General features: G+C 40.8%; 1 protein-coding gene across 1 annotated transcript in view; it reads left to right on the top strand.

The window, feature by feature from the left end:
- Positions 1-19,489, top strand: part of LOC106612072 (complement C1q tumor necrosis factor-related protein 1) — a 39,649-nt gene extending 20,160 nt beyond the window's left edge. The window contains exons 2-4 of the mRNA XM_014212896.3: positions 14,953-15,158; positions 15,330-15,466; positions 16,514-19,489. Coding sequence (XP_014068371.1) covers positions 14,953-15,158; positions 15,330-15,466; positions 16,514-17,064 — 894 coding nt within the window. The 3' untranslated portion in view covers positions 17,065-19,489. The remainder of the gene's footprint in view (positions 1-14,952; positions 15,159-15,329; positions 15,467-16,513) is intronic.
- Positions 19,490-20,125: the final 636 nt, after the last annotated feature.

The following is a 20,125-nucleotide window of genomic DNA, read 5'->3' on the forward strand; positions in this document are numbered from 1 at the left end:
TAGCTAGATAGGTTCCCAAACTCCCAACCTCACACTGTAACAAATTGTTGTAGATTTACAGCATTTTATTTTACAGATAGCTACTGTAATTATATATTACAGTACAGTACTGTAAAGTGCAATGCATTATGGGGGCTCAATGGCATTCCACTACACTAATTCTAGAAATACAGCAGTCAGGTGTTCCAGTAATATGTTGTAAATTTCTGTTACAGTAAAGGTCCTGTAAATCTACAGTAATTTACTGGCTTCTGTGCTACCAGTTAGAGTAAAAGTTCTTACAGAATCAATGTACATAATTCATTCAAATGACAATTGAACAGGTAAAGAGATAACCTATACAGAAAATTATACATATTTTTACATAGAATTAGGCATAATGAATATGGCTTTAGATTGCAGGAAAAAAAGCTGTTTCAGGGGATTGAAAAATGCTAAATTCTGAGATTTACGGAGGTGGGCCAACCCACCTTCCGGACCATCCCCCCTCCATCCTCACATACCTCATGCCCTCTCTAAAATCATAGGTGCATGATGCCGCTGCTTTGAACTTCTCCAGATGCACCAGCAAGATTATTGTGCTCTTGAGGAGATCTAGTCACACACCCATGCATGAACACACACACAAACTGATTATACTTTTGATATCTTCTATCTTGTTTCATTCCTGGTGTCTTTTCTTTCTTCTTCCATCCTTTGTTAACAATGAAGCTACTGTTTATCCATTCTTTGTCTCCATTCTTAGACTTGTATCTTAACAGACCGTGTGTAAACCTTCTCGGCCAGTACAAACAGTCCCTTCTATTTGTGTTGATTGTCTGTTCTCTGGTTACGTCCCAAATGGCACCCTATTCCCTTTTTAGTACACTTCTTTTAACCAGGGCCCATAGGGGTTAAAAGTAGTTCACCATATAGGGAATAGGGCACCATTTGGGATGCAGCCTCTGTCTGATTTACTACCACAGTGGTTCACAGATATTTTGTTCAATGGTTAATTGGTAGTAGTGTTCTGTCTGGCCTGTTGACTTCAAAAGCACAGCTCTACTTACTCTATGTGTGTGTGGGTGGGTGTGTGTGTGTGTCTGTCTGTGCCACATATTTGTGTGTGTTGCTTTGGTTGTGTGTGATGCTATGTTTCTAAAGGGGTTGCTTTAAAAGCCGACCGCATGGCTTCGTTTTGGAAAACCATTTCAACCACATCGCATCACAGGAAACAAAATCAAACCCTGAAACAGTGACCCCCAGGTTAAAAGCGTCTGTGATGCTAGCAATTACCTTGTTACGGAGAGAGGAGAGTGCATATGTGTGTGTGTGTGTGTTGTGATTACAGACTTTAGGGGGATACGATCTCCTAATTGGATAAGAAAAACAATCAAGCCCTACCATTACACTTAAAGGTAATGCTCTACCCTGTATTTCACTGAATGGATCACAGGCAATAGACCACTTCCTTTGATAATGGACGGCGCTCTCTCAGTCCCAAATCACACTCTATTGCATTTATAGTGCACTACTTTTGACCAGGGGCCACTACTGTATATAGCGAATAGGGTGCCATTTGGGACTCACTCTCTGGTAAAACGCAGTGAAACTTTCTGTCAAATTGCAGAGGAAGTCATTATTTGATTGAGGATAAAAAAGATCAGTGGCCATTTAAGTGAGTGGCTGTTTTAAAGTGGATTTTTGAGGTTAGGGTTATGTTCTCTCGTCATTATATTTGTAGATGCATCGTAGCCTAAATATCATATATTGCATTGTATTATAACTTATTGTATGACGCTGCAATATTTCTTGTTATGTCTATATGAAATATACACTGAGTGTACAAAACATTAAGAACACCTTCCTAATATTGAGTTGTATCCACCTTGCCCTCAGAACAGCCTCGTTTCATCGGTCATGGACTCTACAAGGTGTCGAAAGAGTTACACAGGGATGCTGGCCCTTGTTGACTCCAATGTTTCCCACAGTTGTCAAGTTGGCTGGATGTCATTTGGGTGGTAGACCATTCTTGATAGACACGGGAAACTGTTTTCCTTGAAAAACCCAGCAGCGTTGCAGTTCTTGACAAAAACCGATGCGCCTGGCACCCCCTGAATGGCACACATACACAATCCCTGTCTCAATTGTCTCAAGGCTTAGAAACCCTTCTTTAACCTGTCTCCTCCCCTTCATCTACATTGATTGAAGTAGATTTAAGTGACATCAATAAGGGATCATGGCTTTCACCTGGATTCACCTGGTCAGTCTATTTCATGGAAAGAGCAGGCATTCTTAATGTTTTTTACACTCAGTGTGTATGTCTATATTCAATATCAAAACAGCAGCAGACAAAAATACACATACTGTGAGAAGCAAATACAATGCCAGGAGCCATAATACAATCCAGGAGCCATAAAAAGTGCCATAAAAAATATTCCATATACTTTTAGACCACAGAATAGCCTTAAATAGTTGCCAAATATATGTGCTGCCTGCACACACACACTCCCATTGATATGTATGCAAAAACAACATCCCATACATACTTGAGCAGTCAGCTGACTCTGACCCTTTCTCTCATCCCATAGTCCTGATCCAAAGAGTAACATCATATTCCTATCAAGGATAAGAGAGCAGTGACCCTTAACTTGACCTTTGGATTCAGGTAATCTTCAAACACACTGTATCTGATCTTCAGGGTGATCCGAGGGAGTTCTGTTATCACTACCTTAAAGCTAGAGTCCATAATGAAACAAAAACAAAGTGGCCAACCCGCCGCTGTTTTGGTGAAAAGGTGAGGGATGGGTCCGGAGAAATATAACCACTGTCAAATGCATAGACAACGCTGTGGATGCAAGGACTGACCATCCATGATATCGAAATTCTAGTTATGTTGGAGGTGACTATAACAATTTGAATACAGATACCAAAAACTTTAAATACAGCTCTGAGAAAGCAACAACTTAAAAAATATATTTGAGTACAGATCGCAGGTGACTACTTGTTAAAACCTTTTGAATACAGATCTGAGAAAGAAACAACACAGGAAGTGACTTGAATAGAGCATGAATAGAACACACACCTGACAGTAGATTTATCAGAGGAAGATGCGAAGCATGATAATCTTTGGCTATATTAATTTATTACAATCATCATCATATCAATTCCAACTTGAACTGACATGCAGCCAGGACACAAAAATTGTAAACTACCTCAATAAGAAACAATATTGTTGCTTTGATCACATCCGAAGATATCCTCCTCGCAATCTCCAAAATACAACAGCCACAGGACAACTTTGTTTGGACGTCGTAAAGGACCATTCGCCGAAACTGAAGTGATATAGCTAGCTAATGACCTCCTTTTTCACATGGAAGAAAAACAGTGTACAGAGTCTTGCTAGCTAGCTAGGAATCTGCCTCCCAAAAAAAGCTAATCCCAAGCGGGTGTGACACCTACTCCCATTGCCTGCTGCACTGCTGCTTGGATTCCACCTGTCGATCTGTTCACCGTCTGATCTGGCCTGTCTCCCCCTGTCTGGTATAGGTACCCCCGCCACACTCCCCCCCTCTCTCCCAAGCTTTCGCTCGCCTCCAGCACTCACGCACTTACACACACATTGCAGACTTTGGTCAAAAATTTAAATAAAAGTAACAAATAATTAAAGAGCAGCAGTAAAATAACAATATTGAGTATATATATATATATATATATATATATATATATATGGGGTACCGGTATAGAGTCAATGTGTGGGGGCACCGGTTAGTTGAGGTAACTGAGGTAATATGTACATGTAGGTAGAGTTATTAAAGTGACTATGCATAGATAATAACAGAGAGTAGCAGCAGCGTAAAGAGAGGGGGGGGGGGGGGGGCAATGCAAATAGTCTGGGTAGCCATTTGATTAGATGTTCAGGAGCCCTATGGCTTGGGGGTAGAAGTTGTTTAGAAGCCTCTTGAACCTAGACTTGGCGCTCTGGTACCGCTTCCCATGCGGTAGCAGAGACAACAGTCTATGACTAGAGAGGCTGGTGTCTTTGAAAGTTTTTATGGCCTTCCTCTGACACCGCCTGGTATAGAGGTCCTGGATGGCAGGAAGCTTGGACCCAGTGATGTATTGGGCCGTACGCACTACCCTCTGTAGTGCCTTGCAGTGGGAGGCCAATAAGTTTCCATACCAGGCAGTGATGCAACCAGTCAGGATGCTCTTGATGGTGCAGCTCTAAAACCTTTTGAGGATCTGAGGACCCATGACAATTTATTTCAGTCTCCTGAGGGGGAATAGATTTTGTTGTGCCCTCTTCATGACTGTCTTGGTGTGTTTGGACCATGTTAGTTTGTTGGTGATGTGGACACCAAGAAACTTGAAGCTCTCAACCTGCTCCACAACAGCCCCGTCAATGAGAATGGGGGCATTCTCTATCCTCCTTTTCCTGTAGTCCATGATCATCTCCTTTGTCTTGATCACATTGAAGGAGAGGTTGTTGTCCTGGTACCACACGGCCCCGTCTCTGACCTCCTCCCTATAGGCTGTATCACCATTGTCAGTAATCAGGCCTACACTGTTATGCCATCGGCAAACTTAATGATGGTGTTGGAGTCGTGCCTGGCCATGCAGTTATGAGTTAACAGGGAGTACAGGAGGGGACTGAAAATGGTGTTGATTTGAGCCATGACCAGCCTTTCAAAGCACTTCATGGCTACAGATGTGAGTGCTACGGGTCGGTAGTCATTTAGGCAGCTTACCTTAGGGTTTTTGGGCACAGGGACTATGATGGTCTGCTTGAAACATGTTGGTACTACAGAGTCAAACAGGGAGAGGTTGAAAATGTCAGTGAAGACACTTGCCATTTGGTCAGCGCATGCTCGGAGTACACGTCCTGGTAATCCGTCTGGCCTTGCGGCCTTGTGAATGTTGACCTGATTAAAGGTTTTACTCACATCGGCTGCGGCGAGCGTAATCACACACTAGTCCGTAACAGCTGATCCTCTCATGCTTGTTTCAGTGTTACTTGCCTCGAAGCGAGCATAGAAGTAATTTAGCTCGTCTGGTAGGCTTGTGGGCAGCTCTCGGGTGTGCTTCCCTTTGTAGTCTGCAATAGTTTGTAAGCCCTGCCACATCTGACGAGCATCGGAGCCGGTGTAGTATGATTCGATCTTAGTCCTGTATTCATGCTTTGCCTGTTTGATGGTTTGTCGGAGGGCATAGTGGGATTTCTTATAAGCTTCCGGGTTAGAGTCCCGCTCCTTGAAAGCGGCAGCTCTACCCTTTAGCTGACTGCAAATGTTGCCTGTAATCCATGGCTTCTGGTTGGGGTATGCACGTACAGTCACTGTGGGGATGATGTCATCGATGCACTTATTGATGGTGCCAGTGACTGATGTGGTGTACTCCTCAATGCCATCGGAAGAATCACGGAACATATTCCAGTCTGTGCTAGGCCTCTTTTTATGTAGTGTTGTGGTGTCTCTCTTGTTGTGATGTGTGTTTTGTCCTATATTTTTAATCCCAGCCCCCATCCCCACAGGAGGCCTTTTGCCTTTTGATAGGCACTCATTGTAAATAGGAATTTGTTCTTAACTGACTTGCCTAGTTAAATAAAGTTTAAAAAATGTTTTATAATAATAACGATCATATTTGATGTACACAATACATTTATATCTGAACATTCTGTACATTTCCATTCTCCTGAACAGGCCCCAGGTGTACAAAATCAAGTCAAACCAATAAACCAATGATATTGGAAATTTAATCAAAGCCTATCGGATAACTTGTTTTTAACTAGGACAGTGGAATTTATAACTGAATTTTTCCGACATTACATAGGTACAGCAAATCCCCTTAGTGTGTGGGCCACTTTTAAATGTGCCTTTAGAGGCCATGCAATTCAGTATTCATCTCTAAAACAAAAGCAATGTAGATCAAAGGAGTCTATACTAACAAAGGAAATAGAAGGTCTAACAGAACAGATAGAGAGCAATAAAAACTGTACCACAGAGGCTCAGAATAAGTTAGAGGATAAACAAAAATAAATGGTAATATATTATAATGACAAAACCAACTGGATGGAATATGGGGGAAAATGCACCAAATTCTTTTTTAATCTTCAACATAGAAATGCTACCAAAAATAATTGTTAGAAACTTGTTACAAATGATGGAGTCACCCATGATTCACCAAATTGTATTTTGAAAGAGGAAGCAAAGTACTTTATGCATATGTTTTCATTTCAGTCTCCTCCATCTCCTCTAAACAAAGCTAATTATATAGATTTGTTTCTATTAATAAGTAAAATTAACAGCCATACAGAAAGACTCATGTGAAGGTGAAATTACAGAGGAGAAACTTATTGATGCAATTAAAGCCTTTAAGTCTGGGAAAACTCAAGGGCTGGATGGCATACCAGTTGAGGTATACCAAAAGTTTTTTGATATACTCAGAGGACCGTTATTAGCATGTTTTAACTCCTATGTAAATGGTAGATTATTAGACACTCAACAAGAAGGTCTGAATTCATTATTACTGAAACAGGATACAAGTGGGAAATATAAAGATCCAGTCCATTTAAAAAATTGGAGGGCCCTTACACTTAAGCAAAAATTCTTGCAAAACGTATATTGTCGGACATTATTCATTCTAACCAGACAGGTTTTTTACATGGAGGATACGTTGGAGATAATATAAGTAAAAAACTGGAAACAATAGAACACTTTGAAAAATCTGGGAAACCAGGACTGCTATTCATAGCTGACTTTGAAAAGGCTTTTGATATAATATGACTGGAGGTTATATAGAAATGCCTGGAACATTTCAATTTTGGAGAATATCTTATAAAATGTGTTAAAATCATGTATAATAACCCTAGGTGTAAAATTGTAAATAATGGCTACTTCTCAGGAAGTTTTAAACTAGTAAAACAAGGTTGTCCACTATCGGCATATCTATTTATTATGGCCATCGAAATGTTAGCTATTAAAATCAGATCCAACAATAATATCAAGGGATTAGAAATACGAGACTTAAAAACAAAGATGTCCTTGTATGCTGATGATTCATGTTTTCTTTTATATCCACAACTTGGATCCCTCCATATCCTCATAGAGGATCTAGATAATTTTTCTAACCTCTCTGGATTACAACCAAATTAATATAGTACCAAGTGTACTATATTACATATTGGATCACAAAAAAATATACATTTTACATTACTGTGTAGTTTACCAATAAAATGGTCTGATGGTGATGTGGATGTACTCGGTATACATATCCCGAAAAAAAGAAATGATCTCACTCCAATACATTTTAATAGAAAGTTAGCAAAAATAAACAAGATCTTGCCACCATGGAAAGGTTAAATACCTTTCTATTTGTGGAAAAATCACCCTGATTAACTCTTTAGTAATATCCCAATTTATCTATTTGCTTATATGCGCTTTTAGTTTTTTTAACCCTCCTATTATGTTGCGGGTCAATTTGACCCATTTCCACTTTTGAGTTGTCTAAAATACTAGTTAACTTCTCTTTTTCTTCATGAAATTAAATTACTTTTCCTCATTCAGGGTCATGAACTTAACTTCAAAAGGTGGACACACTGATGTGTTGTGGAATGTCTGTGTAGATTTTGTATACAAACATGATGTTGTGGGTCATTTTGACCTGGAGGCTTTCATGTGTATAGATATTTGCGCAGGTCCAAAATAAACAAGTGTCTGATGTATTTTGTTTTGAATGGTTCTGGTTGCGCTTTTATAATTATGTTTGGGTGAAAAGGAGCTTTCCCAAGCTTCATCTCAGTGCGAGAGCAGCAGATCTCTGATGGATCCAGTGGATACAGGTGATGACAAGAAAAGGAAAAGATGCCAGCTCTGCCCTCCTCGACGAGACAGTGAAACCAGCACCACTTGTGTAGAATGCAATAAATACATCTGCAGAAAGCACACACGTACATTGTGTTCAACATGTGGAGAGAAATACTGAGTGTTACTCTTACTGGGAAATACAAAAGAATGCCTATTTGGGGAAACAGAAAATGCTTGTTTGTGAGAAAGGAAATATGTTCAACAAATAACAGAATTAATCGGGCCTATTTATATAATGAATATGAATTCGGGGGGGCAGAAATTATTAAATATTAAAGCATTAGACTTCTCACTAAAGGCTTCAGTCATACAAAAGTTATACTTAAATCGGAACTGGTTCTCTAGCAAATTAGTAAGAATGTCTCACCCTATGTTCAAGAAAGGCCTTTTCCCCTTTATTCAAATTACAATCTCTCACTTTCAGTTATTTGAAAAGGAAATCATGTCCCAAATATTGCTATTTTTTAAGACAAGCCTTAGAAAGTTGGTTGCAATTTCAATTTAATCCACCAGAAAAGACAGAACAAGTAATACAACAAATATTGTGGTTAAACTCAAATATACTAATTTTATGATAGAATGTTTAAAAAAGGTATAATCTTTGTAAATTATATCATAAATAGGACTGGTGGAGTTATGTCACACATGCAGATAACAAAAACATGGAAATGTCTGCAATACTCAAAATTACAGCCAACTAATTGCAGCATTACCGCAAAAATGGAAGAGGAAAGTGGAAGTGGGAAAAAGTAAGGAACTTGTCTGTCGATCCTGCATTAAAGACCATAATTGGTTAAAGAAAATTGTGATAAATAAAAAAGTTTACCAGTTTCATTTAAGGACCAAAAAATTGACAGCCGTGCCATATAGATTGCAAAATAGTTGGGAAGAGATTTTTGACGTGCCGATTCCATGGCACATGGTTTATGAACTGATATGCAAAATGACGCCGGATTCAAAACTTGGAATTTTTCTATTTAAATTATTATACAAAATTCTTGCAACCAATAGACTGTTATTTATATGGGGGATACAACCTTCCCAGCTCTGCAGATTTTGCTGCGAAGAGGCAGAATCATTAGATAATTTGTTTTGGTACTGTCCATTTGTAGCTTGTTTTTGGTCACAGGTCCAGGAAAGCCTGAAGAATTGCAATATTTACCTGGAGCTAACCTTGCAGATAACACTACTGGGTGATCTCAAAAGTCATAGTCAATCGATCAATAATATAATAATACTTTTAGCAAAAACATTTTTTTTCAATTTACAATCTAGAAACAATGAGAATAGAAAGGTTCAGAACTTTTGTGAAACATCACAGCACAGTTGAAAAATATATGGCAAATAGAAATCCAATATGGATGGTGTTAAGAGATAGATGGGAGGGGTTGAATGGAGCTGAAGGTTGGGACTAATAACAACTAATAGCAACAAAACAACTAATGTAAAACATACTGTGCCCGTAAAACGTATATAGGTTAAGAACTTTTGTGAAAGAGCACAGTTTGAAAGCTATGGCAAATAGAAATCAAACCGGATGGACATCAGACATGGATAGGAGAGGTTGAGCGTAGAGGAAGGACAAGAGAAAAACAAACAAAATATTACTATTGTAATAGGTTGTGTCCATAAAATGTATATAGTATGTATAAGCTGGAAATACAGGCCTCAGCGTTGTTGTTCACTAGTTTTCTCCAATTGGGGGAGGGGTGGTGGGGTTGAAGGGTAATAAAGGAAAAATATATATTTTAAAAAATATATGCATTTCTATGTATGTATGTATGTATGTATGTATGTATGTATGTATGTATGTATGTATGTATGTATGTATGTATGTATGTATGTATGTATGTATGTATGTATGTATGTATGTATGTATGTATATGTATGTCAAGATGGCGCCAAGAACATTGCTGACTTTTTACATTCTCCAAACCAATTGTGATATTGTGTTCATTTTTTGCATTTTGTGTAACATATTTTTTAACTTATTGTGTAGAGTCATGGCCAAAAGTTTGGAGAATGTCACAAATATTAATTTCCACAAGTATGCTGCATCAGTGTCTTTAGATATTTTTATCAGATGTTACTATGGAATACTGAAGTATAATTACAAGCATTTCATAAGTGTCAAAGGCTTTTATTGACAATTACATGAAGTTGATGCAAAGAGTCAATATTTGCAGTGTTGACCCTTCTTTTTCAAGACCTCTGCAATCCGCCCTGGCATGCGGTCAATTAACTTCTGGGCCACATCCTGACTGATGGCAGCCCATTCTTGCATAATCAATGCTTGGAGTTCGTCAGAATTTGTGGGTTTTTGTCTGTCCACCCGCCTCTTGAGGATTGACCACAAATTCTCAATGGGATTAAGGTCTGGGGAGTTTCCTGGCCATGGACCCAAAATATCAATGTTTTGTTCCCTGAGCCACTTAGTTATCACTTTTGCCTTATGTCAAGGTGCTCCATCATGCTGGAAAAGGCATTGTTTGTCACCCAACTGTTCCTGGATGGTTGGGAGAAGTTGCTCTCGGAGGATGTGTTGGTACCATTCTTAATTCATGGCTGTGTTCTTAGGCAAAATTGTGAGTGAGCATGAATGGTCTCAGGATGCTTTACTGTTGGCATGACACAGGACTGATGGTAGTGCTCACCTTGTCTTCTCCGGACAAGCATTTTTCCGAATGCCCCAAACAATCGTAAAGGGGATTCATCAGAGAAAATTACCCCAATCCTCAGCAGTCCAATCCCTGTACCTTTTGCAGAATATCAGTCTGTCACTGATGTTTTTCCTGGAGAGAAGTGGCTTCTTTGTTGCCCTTCTTGACACCAGGCCATCCTCCAAAAGTCTTCGCCTCACTGTGCGTGCAGATGGACTCACACCTGCCTGCTGCCATTCCTGAGCAAGCTCTGTACTGGTGGTGCCCCGATCCTGCGGCTGAATCAACTTTAGGAGACAGTCCTGGCGCTTTCTGGACTTTCTTGGGTGCCCTGAAACCTTCTTCACAACAATTGAACTGCTCTCCTTGAAGTTCTTGATGATCCGATAAATGGTTGATTTAGGTGCAATCTTACTGGCAGCAATATCCTTGCCTGTGAAGCCCTTTTTGTGCAAAGCAATGATGACGGCACGTGTTTCCTTGCAGGTAACCATTGTTGACAGAGGAAGAACAATGGTTCCAAGCACCACCCTCCTTTTGAAGCTTCCAGTCTGTTATTTGAACTCAATCAGCATGACAGAGTGATCTCCAGCCTTGTCCTTGTCAACACTCACACCTGTGTTAATGAGAGAATCACTGACATGCTGATCCTTTGGTGGCAGGGTTGAAATGCAGTGGAAATGTTTTTTAGGGATTCAGTTCATTTGCATGGCAAAGAGGGACTTTGCAATTAATTGCAATTCATCTGATCACTCTTCATAACATTCTGGAGTATATGAAAATTGCCATCATACAAACTGAGGCAGCAGACTTTGTGAAAATTAATATTTGTGTCATTCTCAAAACTTTTGGCCACGACTGTACATAATGTTGCCGCTACCATCTCTTATGACCGAAAATAACATCTGGACATCAGAACAGCGATTACTCACCGCGGCCTGGAAGAAACTTTTTCCTTAAACAAGTCCGACACATATTCTTTATGTGTAGGGAAGTATTTAAACCCTTGCTTAGGTCCAACCTCTGATCTTTCCAAGCATTTTTTATATGCTAAAACAGGATAAAAATTGTAAGAAAAATAAGAAAACATATCAAATCCTGCTTTCACTGGAACCATCCAGGTCCACGCCTTTTGCGTGAAGAAAAGACACAGGAAAAGGGGCCGCAGATCGGGCAGCTTTCTGAGAATCCGTAGGCGAGCGAGTAAACTCACACCGCCATCCATTCTTCTTGCTAACGTGCAATCATTGGAAAATAACATGTATGACCTACAATTAAGATTATCCTACCAACGGGACATCAATAACTTTAACATCTTATGCTTCACCGAGACGTGGCTGAACGACGACACGGACAATATAGAGGCAGCGGGATTTTCCATGCACCGGCAGAACAGAGACGCTACCTCTGGTAAGACGAGGGGTGGGGGTGTGTATCTATTTGTCAATAACAGCTGGTGCACGATGTCTAATATTAAAGAAGTCTCAAGGTATTTCTCGCCTGAGGTAGAGTAGCGTATGATAAGCTGTAGACTACACTATCTACCAAGAGAGTTCTCATCTAAATTATTCGTAGCCGTCTATTTAACACCACAGAACGAAGCTGGCACTAAGTCCGCTCTCAACCAACTCTATAAGGCCATAAACAAAGAAGAAAATTCTCACCCAGAAGCGGCCCTCCTAGTGGCCGGGGATTTTAATGCAGGCAAACTTAATTCAGTTTTACCAAATTTTAACCAGCATGTCACATGTACAGCTAGAGAAAAAATGTATCCTAGACCACCTTTACTCCACACAAAGAGATGCATACAAAGCTCTCCCCCGCCCTCCGTTTGGCAAATCTGACCATAATTCTATCCTTCTGATTATATATAGCAAATTCTCCAGTGTTATTTAGTCTTCCCAACTCTGACATGATAACAATAATTTAAACAGGTTAAGAATCACAGATGGAATCCCAGGGAACGTTCTCAAAGCATGCACAGGCCAGCTGGCAGATGTCTTCCCAGACATTTGCAATCTCTCCTTGTCCCAGTCTGTAATCCCAACATGTTTCAAACTAACCACCATTGTCCCTGTTCCCAAGAGTTCCAAGGTAACTTGCCTAAATGACTATCGCCCTGTAGCACTCACTTCTGTAATTATGAAGTGCTTTGAAAGGCTGATCATGGCACACATCTACACCATCATCCCAGACACCCTAGAGTCACATACCGGTCCAACAGATCCACAGAATACGCAATTTCAATTGCATTTCACACTTCCCTCTCCTTCCTGGACAAGGGGGGAAATAACTATGTGAGAATGCTGTTCATAGACTACAGCTCAGCGTTCAACACCATAGTCCCTGACAAGCTCATCACCAAGCTAGGGCCCCTGGGACTGAACCCCTCCCTCTGCATCTGGATCCTGGACTTCCTGACGGGCCAGCCCCAGGTGGTGAGGGTAGGCAACAACACCCCCTCCAAGCTGACCCTCAACACAGGGGCCCCTCAGGGGTGTGTACTTAGTCCCCTTCTGTACTCCCTGTTCACCCATGACTGCGTGGCTATGCATGACTCCAACACCATCAAGTTTTCTGATGATACGACATTGGTAGGCCTGATCACCAACTGCGATGAGTCAGCCTACAGGGAGAAGGTCAGACAGTCTTTTCCAGCATGATGGAGCACCTTGCCATAAGGCAAAAGTGATAACTAAGTGGCTCGGGGAACAAAACATCGATATTTTGGGTCCATGGCCAGGAAACTCCCCAGACCTTAATCCCATTGAGAACTTGTGGTCAATCCTCAAGAGGCGGGTGGACAAACAAAACACACACAAATTCTCACAAACTCCAAGCAACACTGCAAATATTGACTCTTTGCATCAACTTCATGTAATTGTCAATAAAAGCCTTTGACACTTATGAAATGCTTGTAATTATACTTCAGTATTCCATAGTAACATCTGACAAAAATATCTAAAGACACTGAGGCAGCAGACTTTGTGAAAATTAACATTTGTGTCATTCTCAAAACTTTTGGCCACGACTTTACTGTACTCTACTCTACTGTACTCTACTGTTTTGTACTGTACTCTACTGTACTCTATTGAGCTCTACTGTGCTGTACTTTGATGTCCAAGTTTGTGAAACATAGATGTCTATGATTGGTTCAGATTTGTTCCGGCCCAGACCAACAAAATTTGGTCTTATTTGGGTGCAGAGTTATTAAAATAATAGCCAGTGTGTAGAATAATACCCACATATGCAAAGGAGGATATTGGATACCTTTGTGTACCTTTTAGGATACATCACCATGAAGAAAATGTTATCCATAATTATTAATTTCTGTGTAAAACAGATCAGGGACACATGACGAAATTCCTTTATCGCAATTCCCTTACCAGGTGTAAATCCACTTCACTTACTGTAGTTCAATAACCAAAATAGATTTTTTCAAAGTCAATGTGTCATGTCATAGATGACACCCCATTCTTTCTGCAGACATAATTAAATATTATTTCAGAGCAAATATTTATTTGGAAAACATGGACACATAAAAACTGAGTGAGATTTTACAGAGATTCTGTTACCAAAATTTGCATCTGCACAGTTCTTTTGTAAAATGTTCAGTGCAAAATGTTAAAAGTAATTATTGTGCATAGAGTTGTATGGTTTGGTAAACTTTGAAATCAATGTTTTTTGTTTGGCATACATTTTAAATGAAAAACCTGAGTCTCAGTGCAATTCCTTTACTGTGGAATTGCCGTTATAAGTTATATTCTTCAAGAATTATTGGGTATATATCATTATTAATTTCTATGTCCAAAAATGAATGTAGTAACTAAGGATTCTAGCTTTAAAGAAGTTCAAAGACAATCATATTCTCCAGCATAAATTCTCTTGAGTTAGGCTAATGTGTGGAAATGTGTGTTTTTATTTATTTATTTTTTACTCTAAGAGTACAGTCTGTCTCCGTCTCAAATGGCACCATATTCCCTATATAGTTCACCACTTTTGACCAGAGCCCTTGTAAAACGTAATGCACTATATAGTGACATTTGGGACGCACACTGTTGTTGTTTGTCATATTGAGGTGTCATAACCATCCAAGTGAAAACAGATGAGAATATAGGAGTTTGGTTTATCCCACAAACACATTATGTAGCAGGCCAACCACTCTGTCTCCAGAGACACTGGGTCTGTCCCCAACTTCACAGATTATGTAGTAATCACTGTCCTAAAGCAAGAAATAAAGAAAGAAAGAGGTCTATTCATAGCAAAACTAAAGTGCAGAACAACTATTAACAAAATCTATGGATGAATCTCAATTGTATCTCCTTGATTTCCTGTGTCCTCTCTTCTCATCTCCATCTCAAAGTACATTGGAGAAGATATGAAGTTCCTTACCATATGAGCTCAATCACTTTCTGATAATGACTGATGTCACTTCCTGTATCCCGAAGATGACAGTGTGGGGTGGGCAGCCGCCCTCAGCCCTGTGTGCGTGGGTGGTACTGCTCCTGTTGGTGGTCTCAGGTGAACCCTACCGGTCCCCCTACGACCAGGAACAAGACCAGAACAGGGACAGGGACAGTGAGACAACAGACCCCAGGACAGACCCTAGGAAAGACCCTAGGACAAACACCAGAGTCTACCACAGAGATGTCAGGTACTACTGCATACTACTCCTACATAATACCCCTCTGAGTGGCACCCTATTCTCTATATAGTGCACTACTATTGACCAGGGTCCCTATGGGCCAAAAGTATTGCACAAAATAGGGAATAGGTTGCCATTTGGGATGTATCCATTGACATTGTTTTCTATGGCTCCTGGTAGTGAGGTGAGGGGTAAAGACTGTCGGCGGTGTTGTGACCCTGGAGAGCAGCCCCCTCCTCATTATTCCAACCCCCACTACCCACAACAGTACCCACAGTACCAAGCGGTGCCACAGATCAACATCACCATCCTCAAAGGTAGGTGGGTCACCTGCACTACTACTGACTACCACATTAAGTTAAGTCAAGTTAAGTAACTTGAACTTACGTACTTAAACTTAACCTTGTTCCCAGGCTCAATTTCTAAGGACAGATGGTTGGTGGACGCAATTAACTTGAACTTAACTTCAACCGTTTGGAGAACCTGAATCACTGGGGGACAGCACTTTCCATTTAAAGAGTTGCACAAGAACATCAAATGAGTGGTCCAGTGTAGCAGAAAGCAGATTGGTTAATTTGCCTTAAACGTAAAGAGCCGAATAGCAAATGGATCTGAAGTTAGCAACTGAAGCTCGCAACTAGCAACTACACACAAGGCTTTCGAGAGTCAGCGAGCCTCTCATACCTTTCTAACCAGAATAATGTCTCTGCCAAGATCAGTTCAGGGTCAGGCTAAACCACACAGGCATGCAGGGTCTTTGGCAAGCAGGATGAGCTTGGTGACTCTCCACAAAGATGAGAGGGGACAAACGCTTTGGGTTTGTGGGTTAGTAAATTGTTCCCCAGGGTTAGGAAAAGTAGTGGGTTAGGACTCACTGGTGGGTTGTGAAACGTTTTACTGGGTCTCAGCTTTCCAAATGGCACCCTATTGCATACATAGTGCCTATGGGCCCTGGTCAAAAGAAGTGCACTATATAAGGAATAAGGTGTAATTTGGGACTCAGGTTGTGTCTTGGGGGATAATGATGAGGCGATTAAAGGCTTTGGGGCGAAAACATGTTTGGGAACCAGTGGGTTGGGAGAGGGGACAACAGCTGTGGGTATTTATATCTGCCACGTTGTACATCTTGGATGCTGAGAATGTGAAAACAGATGTGGTACTGTAACTGTTATGGTGAATGACCACTAGCTATGCAAAGCAGTTGGCAAATCTGTGTCAGACACAAACACAATAATTTATCTGTAGTCTTACCTTAAACTATGAACTTTGACTGCATCGACTGACCTGAGGTATTCTCTTCTTATTGCCTTGAAAAGTTGCATGTACTGGAGTTTTACTAACATTTCTACTTCTTCCTCCTCCAGGTGAGAAGGGGGACAGCGGCCAGCGAGGACCCTACGGTAAATCCGGTAAGTCTGGCCAGTCCGGCCCCCGAGGGCCCAACGGCCTCAGGGGCACCAAAGGGAGCATAGGGACCCCGGGTGAACCCTGCAAGGCCCAGTACGCTGCTTTCTCCGTGGGCCGCAAGAAGGCCATCCACTCCAATGACTACTACCAGACCTTAGTGTTCGACACCGAGCTCGTCAACCTCTACGGCCACTTCAACATGTTCACAGGCAAGTTCTACTGCTACGTGCCAGGGGTCTACTACTTCAGCCTGAACGTGCACACGTGGAACCAGAAGGAGACGTATGTGCACGTGATGCATAACGAGAGGGAGGTGGTGATCCTGTACGCTCAGCCCAGTGACCGGAGCATCATGCAGAGCCAGAGCCTGATGCTAGAGCTGGAGAGAGAGGACCAGGTGTGGGTCAGGCTGTTCAAAGGGGAGAGAGAGAACGCCATCTTCAGCGATGACTTTGATACCTACATCACTTTCAATGGACACCTCATCAAGCCAAAGAGCGAGGGGTAGGGGGAGGGGGACGGTTGGGTCTATGTCCCAGGTGGCACCCTTTTCCCTATATAGTGCACTGCTTTGAGCAGAGCCATATGGGCCCTGGTCAAAAGTATTGTACTATATTGGGGAGAATAGGGTGCTATTTGAGATGCAGACAGGGTTGTGGGCTTGTGTGATATTATGGACATGTGTGAAACGAGATGGAGACAAAATCAGAAGAGTGATTGGTTCATAGTTCATAGTAGAATATCTCCTTAATTTTCTTATTGTGTCTTTTAATAAATGTATTTTATATAACATAATCCAGATAGCAAAATATATATTTTGAGAAGTAAACCAAGCAAAGTAATTAATCTGGCAAAAACATGTTGCACACACAGTCCGATAAAGATTGAGGATATTTTGGATGTTTTGTCAGGAAACCAAACAAAATGAATTCAAGATTGTCACTGTTGTGTTGTTGAGTTTAAAGTGCCTTGAGGGTGTGAAGAAGTGTCCTGCATCTACAGCCATCACATAGCTGTACTGATGTCCCTTTGGTCAGTAAACCTTAAAAAGTACTCCATGTCCCCTGGCAGCACTAAGTGTACATCCCAAATGGCACCCCATTCCCGATATTTTGCACTACTTTTGACCAGAACCCTATGGAGCCTGATGAAAATTTGTGCACTAAATAGGGAATAGGGTGCCATTTGGGATGGAGACCATTTCATGAATTATGTATTTTTTTATGTATTTTGTGTAGTGGAAAGTATTATAATTCTTACCAAGTTTGCACTCAGATAAACAATATGTTAGGTTAAGAGCACCCCTCATAGCTTTCAAATGTAGATGTAGCGATATATCATATTTTTGAGTTACACAAAGATTGCTATTAAATTACACTGTAAACATATCCTAAAACAAGTAGTGACAGGGCTTACCCAGGAAAAACGTCAAAAAAGGACTAATTCACAGTGAACAGGAGTTGGAGCACTTTATATCTTGTTATTCAGGCTTTATTCCCTGACTGGATGAACTACACAGGTATACTTCATATATCATAAAACATGTCATACAACCTAGACTAGATAAAGCAACAGGTGCTAGAAGTGAATGAGACAAAGCATGGCATAGCTGTACATTCATTCACATAGCTGTACATTCATTCACATAGCTGCATTCTGGTTGTTCAGTGACTGTGGACATTCAAAACCTGTAAGCAAACCTCTTTCCATTCAGATAGAAAAGGTCACTCCATTTCTGCAGTGTTGTCTGTCTGACATTTGTAGACTGTAGTCAGCACTGTCTGTGGAGTTATTGTACTAGGGTGGGGTTGCCCTTTGAATATTTGAATAAAAAACCCAGCGCCAATATTGACAACATTGGTCCAGTGTGGATGTAACCCAGCCTCCATAATACAACAATAGACTCAGCTTTACTGAAGATACAATATCGGTTTAGCAATAATGGAAATGATAATCGCATAGGGCAAAATCAGTTACATATACAATAATAATACTACATGGTGCTTAAACTGTTCTATGGTGCTGCTTAGATTTGAGCAACAATCAATATATATATTACTGTGTTGTGCAAAGTTTTTGATATATACTATGTTTTTAGTTTTTTATATATAATGTAATGTCAAGTGTAACGTGTTAGACCTCAGTGGTGTAGAAAATATCTACCAAAATATGAATATCTTAAACAAAATATTTTGCCACAAGCCAGTATTCACTTTCCATGAAACCTCGAGTCATTGAAAATGTCCAGGGTGGTTTCAGAAATATTATTTTTTATACGAGTAGACGTCCCTAGAGCTCACTGTTAGTCTCCAAGGCCAAGGACCCATTCCAAACCAAACCCCACACCCTATCCCTGCATCCTAGTTGGGCCCTGTTCAAAACCAAAACAAACCCTCACAACCTATGTCCTAGTTGGGCCCCGTTCCAAACCAAACCCTTATACCCTATCAATGGGTCCTAGTTCGTTCGAAACCAAACCCTCACACATTTTTAACATTTATATTTTAGCAGACAATCTTATCCAGAGCTACTTACAGTAATGAGTGCATACATTTTCATACTGGTCCACTATGGGAGTCAAACCCACAACGCTTTCATTGCAAGCACCATGCTCTACCAACTATCCATGGGTCTTAGTTGACTTTCCCTCATGGTTCTGAAGGGCCTCTTTTCAAACCAAACCATCACATGAAAAAATGATCTAGGGAGAAAGGCCAGATATTGAATTTGGTTTGGAATTAGATCCCAGGAAATACTTAGCCGAGACCAGAAATGCCAGGAAATGTTTTAGTGCCTGCAGACATACATGTTTTCTATAATAGACTGTTTGATTAAGGCTGTTCAGCCACTATGCATGGTTTAAAAGTAGTTTTGATACGATCAAGTTGAGTATGTATATGGACCATATTCATTAAAAAGACAAATAAATAATCCTCTGTTGTTTGAGTGATAGGGTGCATGAGATATATGGTGGTTTTGCATGCTTGTTTAGTTGTGTGTGTGTGTGTGTGCCTGTATTGTATAGGGTGTCTCTATTTCTCCTGGCTATTTGATGGTGTGTACCTGCCAAACTTTCTCAGTGGACACAGTGGAATGTGCTTGGGAGAACAAAGCACACCAACCCAAACCCAGACCCAACCTGTAGACAGCAAATATTATGCCTGTCTTTCTTAGTTACTACTTTCTCTCTCCTTCTCCCTCTCCTTCTCCCTCTCTCTGTGTCCCTCTCTCTGTCCCTCTGTCCCTCTCTATCATTCTCTATGCACACACGCACACACAGGCACATATGCATGCACTAGTCATGTACACACACACAGAAATAAGGGCAATTTTGCGACAGTAAAACTATTGAATCATTTCTATAGGCTCCTGGTTTTGCAGAGGTCTTCTTCTGCCCTCTTGTGGCTTGGATTGGTAAAGCAGCTCTGTGTTTTATCCTGACCAATTCCCTGTCCTATCGTGGCCTGTCCTATCCTGGCCTGTCCTATCCTGGCCTGTTCTATCCTGGCCTGTCCTATCCTGGCCTGTCCTATCCTGGCCTGTCCTGTCTTGGCTCAATCCCAGCACTC

The sequence above is a fragment of the Salmo salar genome, chromosome 01, assembly GCF_965601325.2.
Source record: "Salmo salar chromosome 01, fSalSal1, whole genome shotgun sequence".
Classification (NCBI taxonomy): Eukaryota; Metazoa; Chordata; class Actinopteri; order Salmoniformes; family Salmonidae; genus Salmo; species Salmo salar.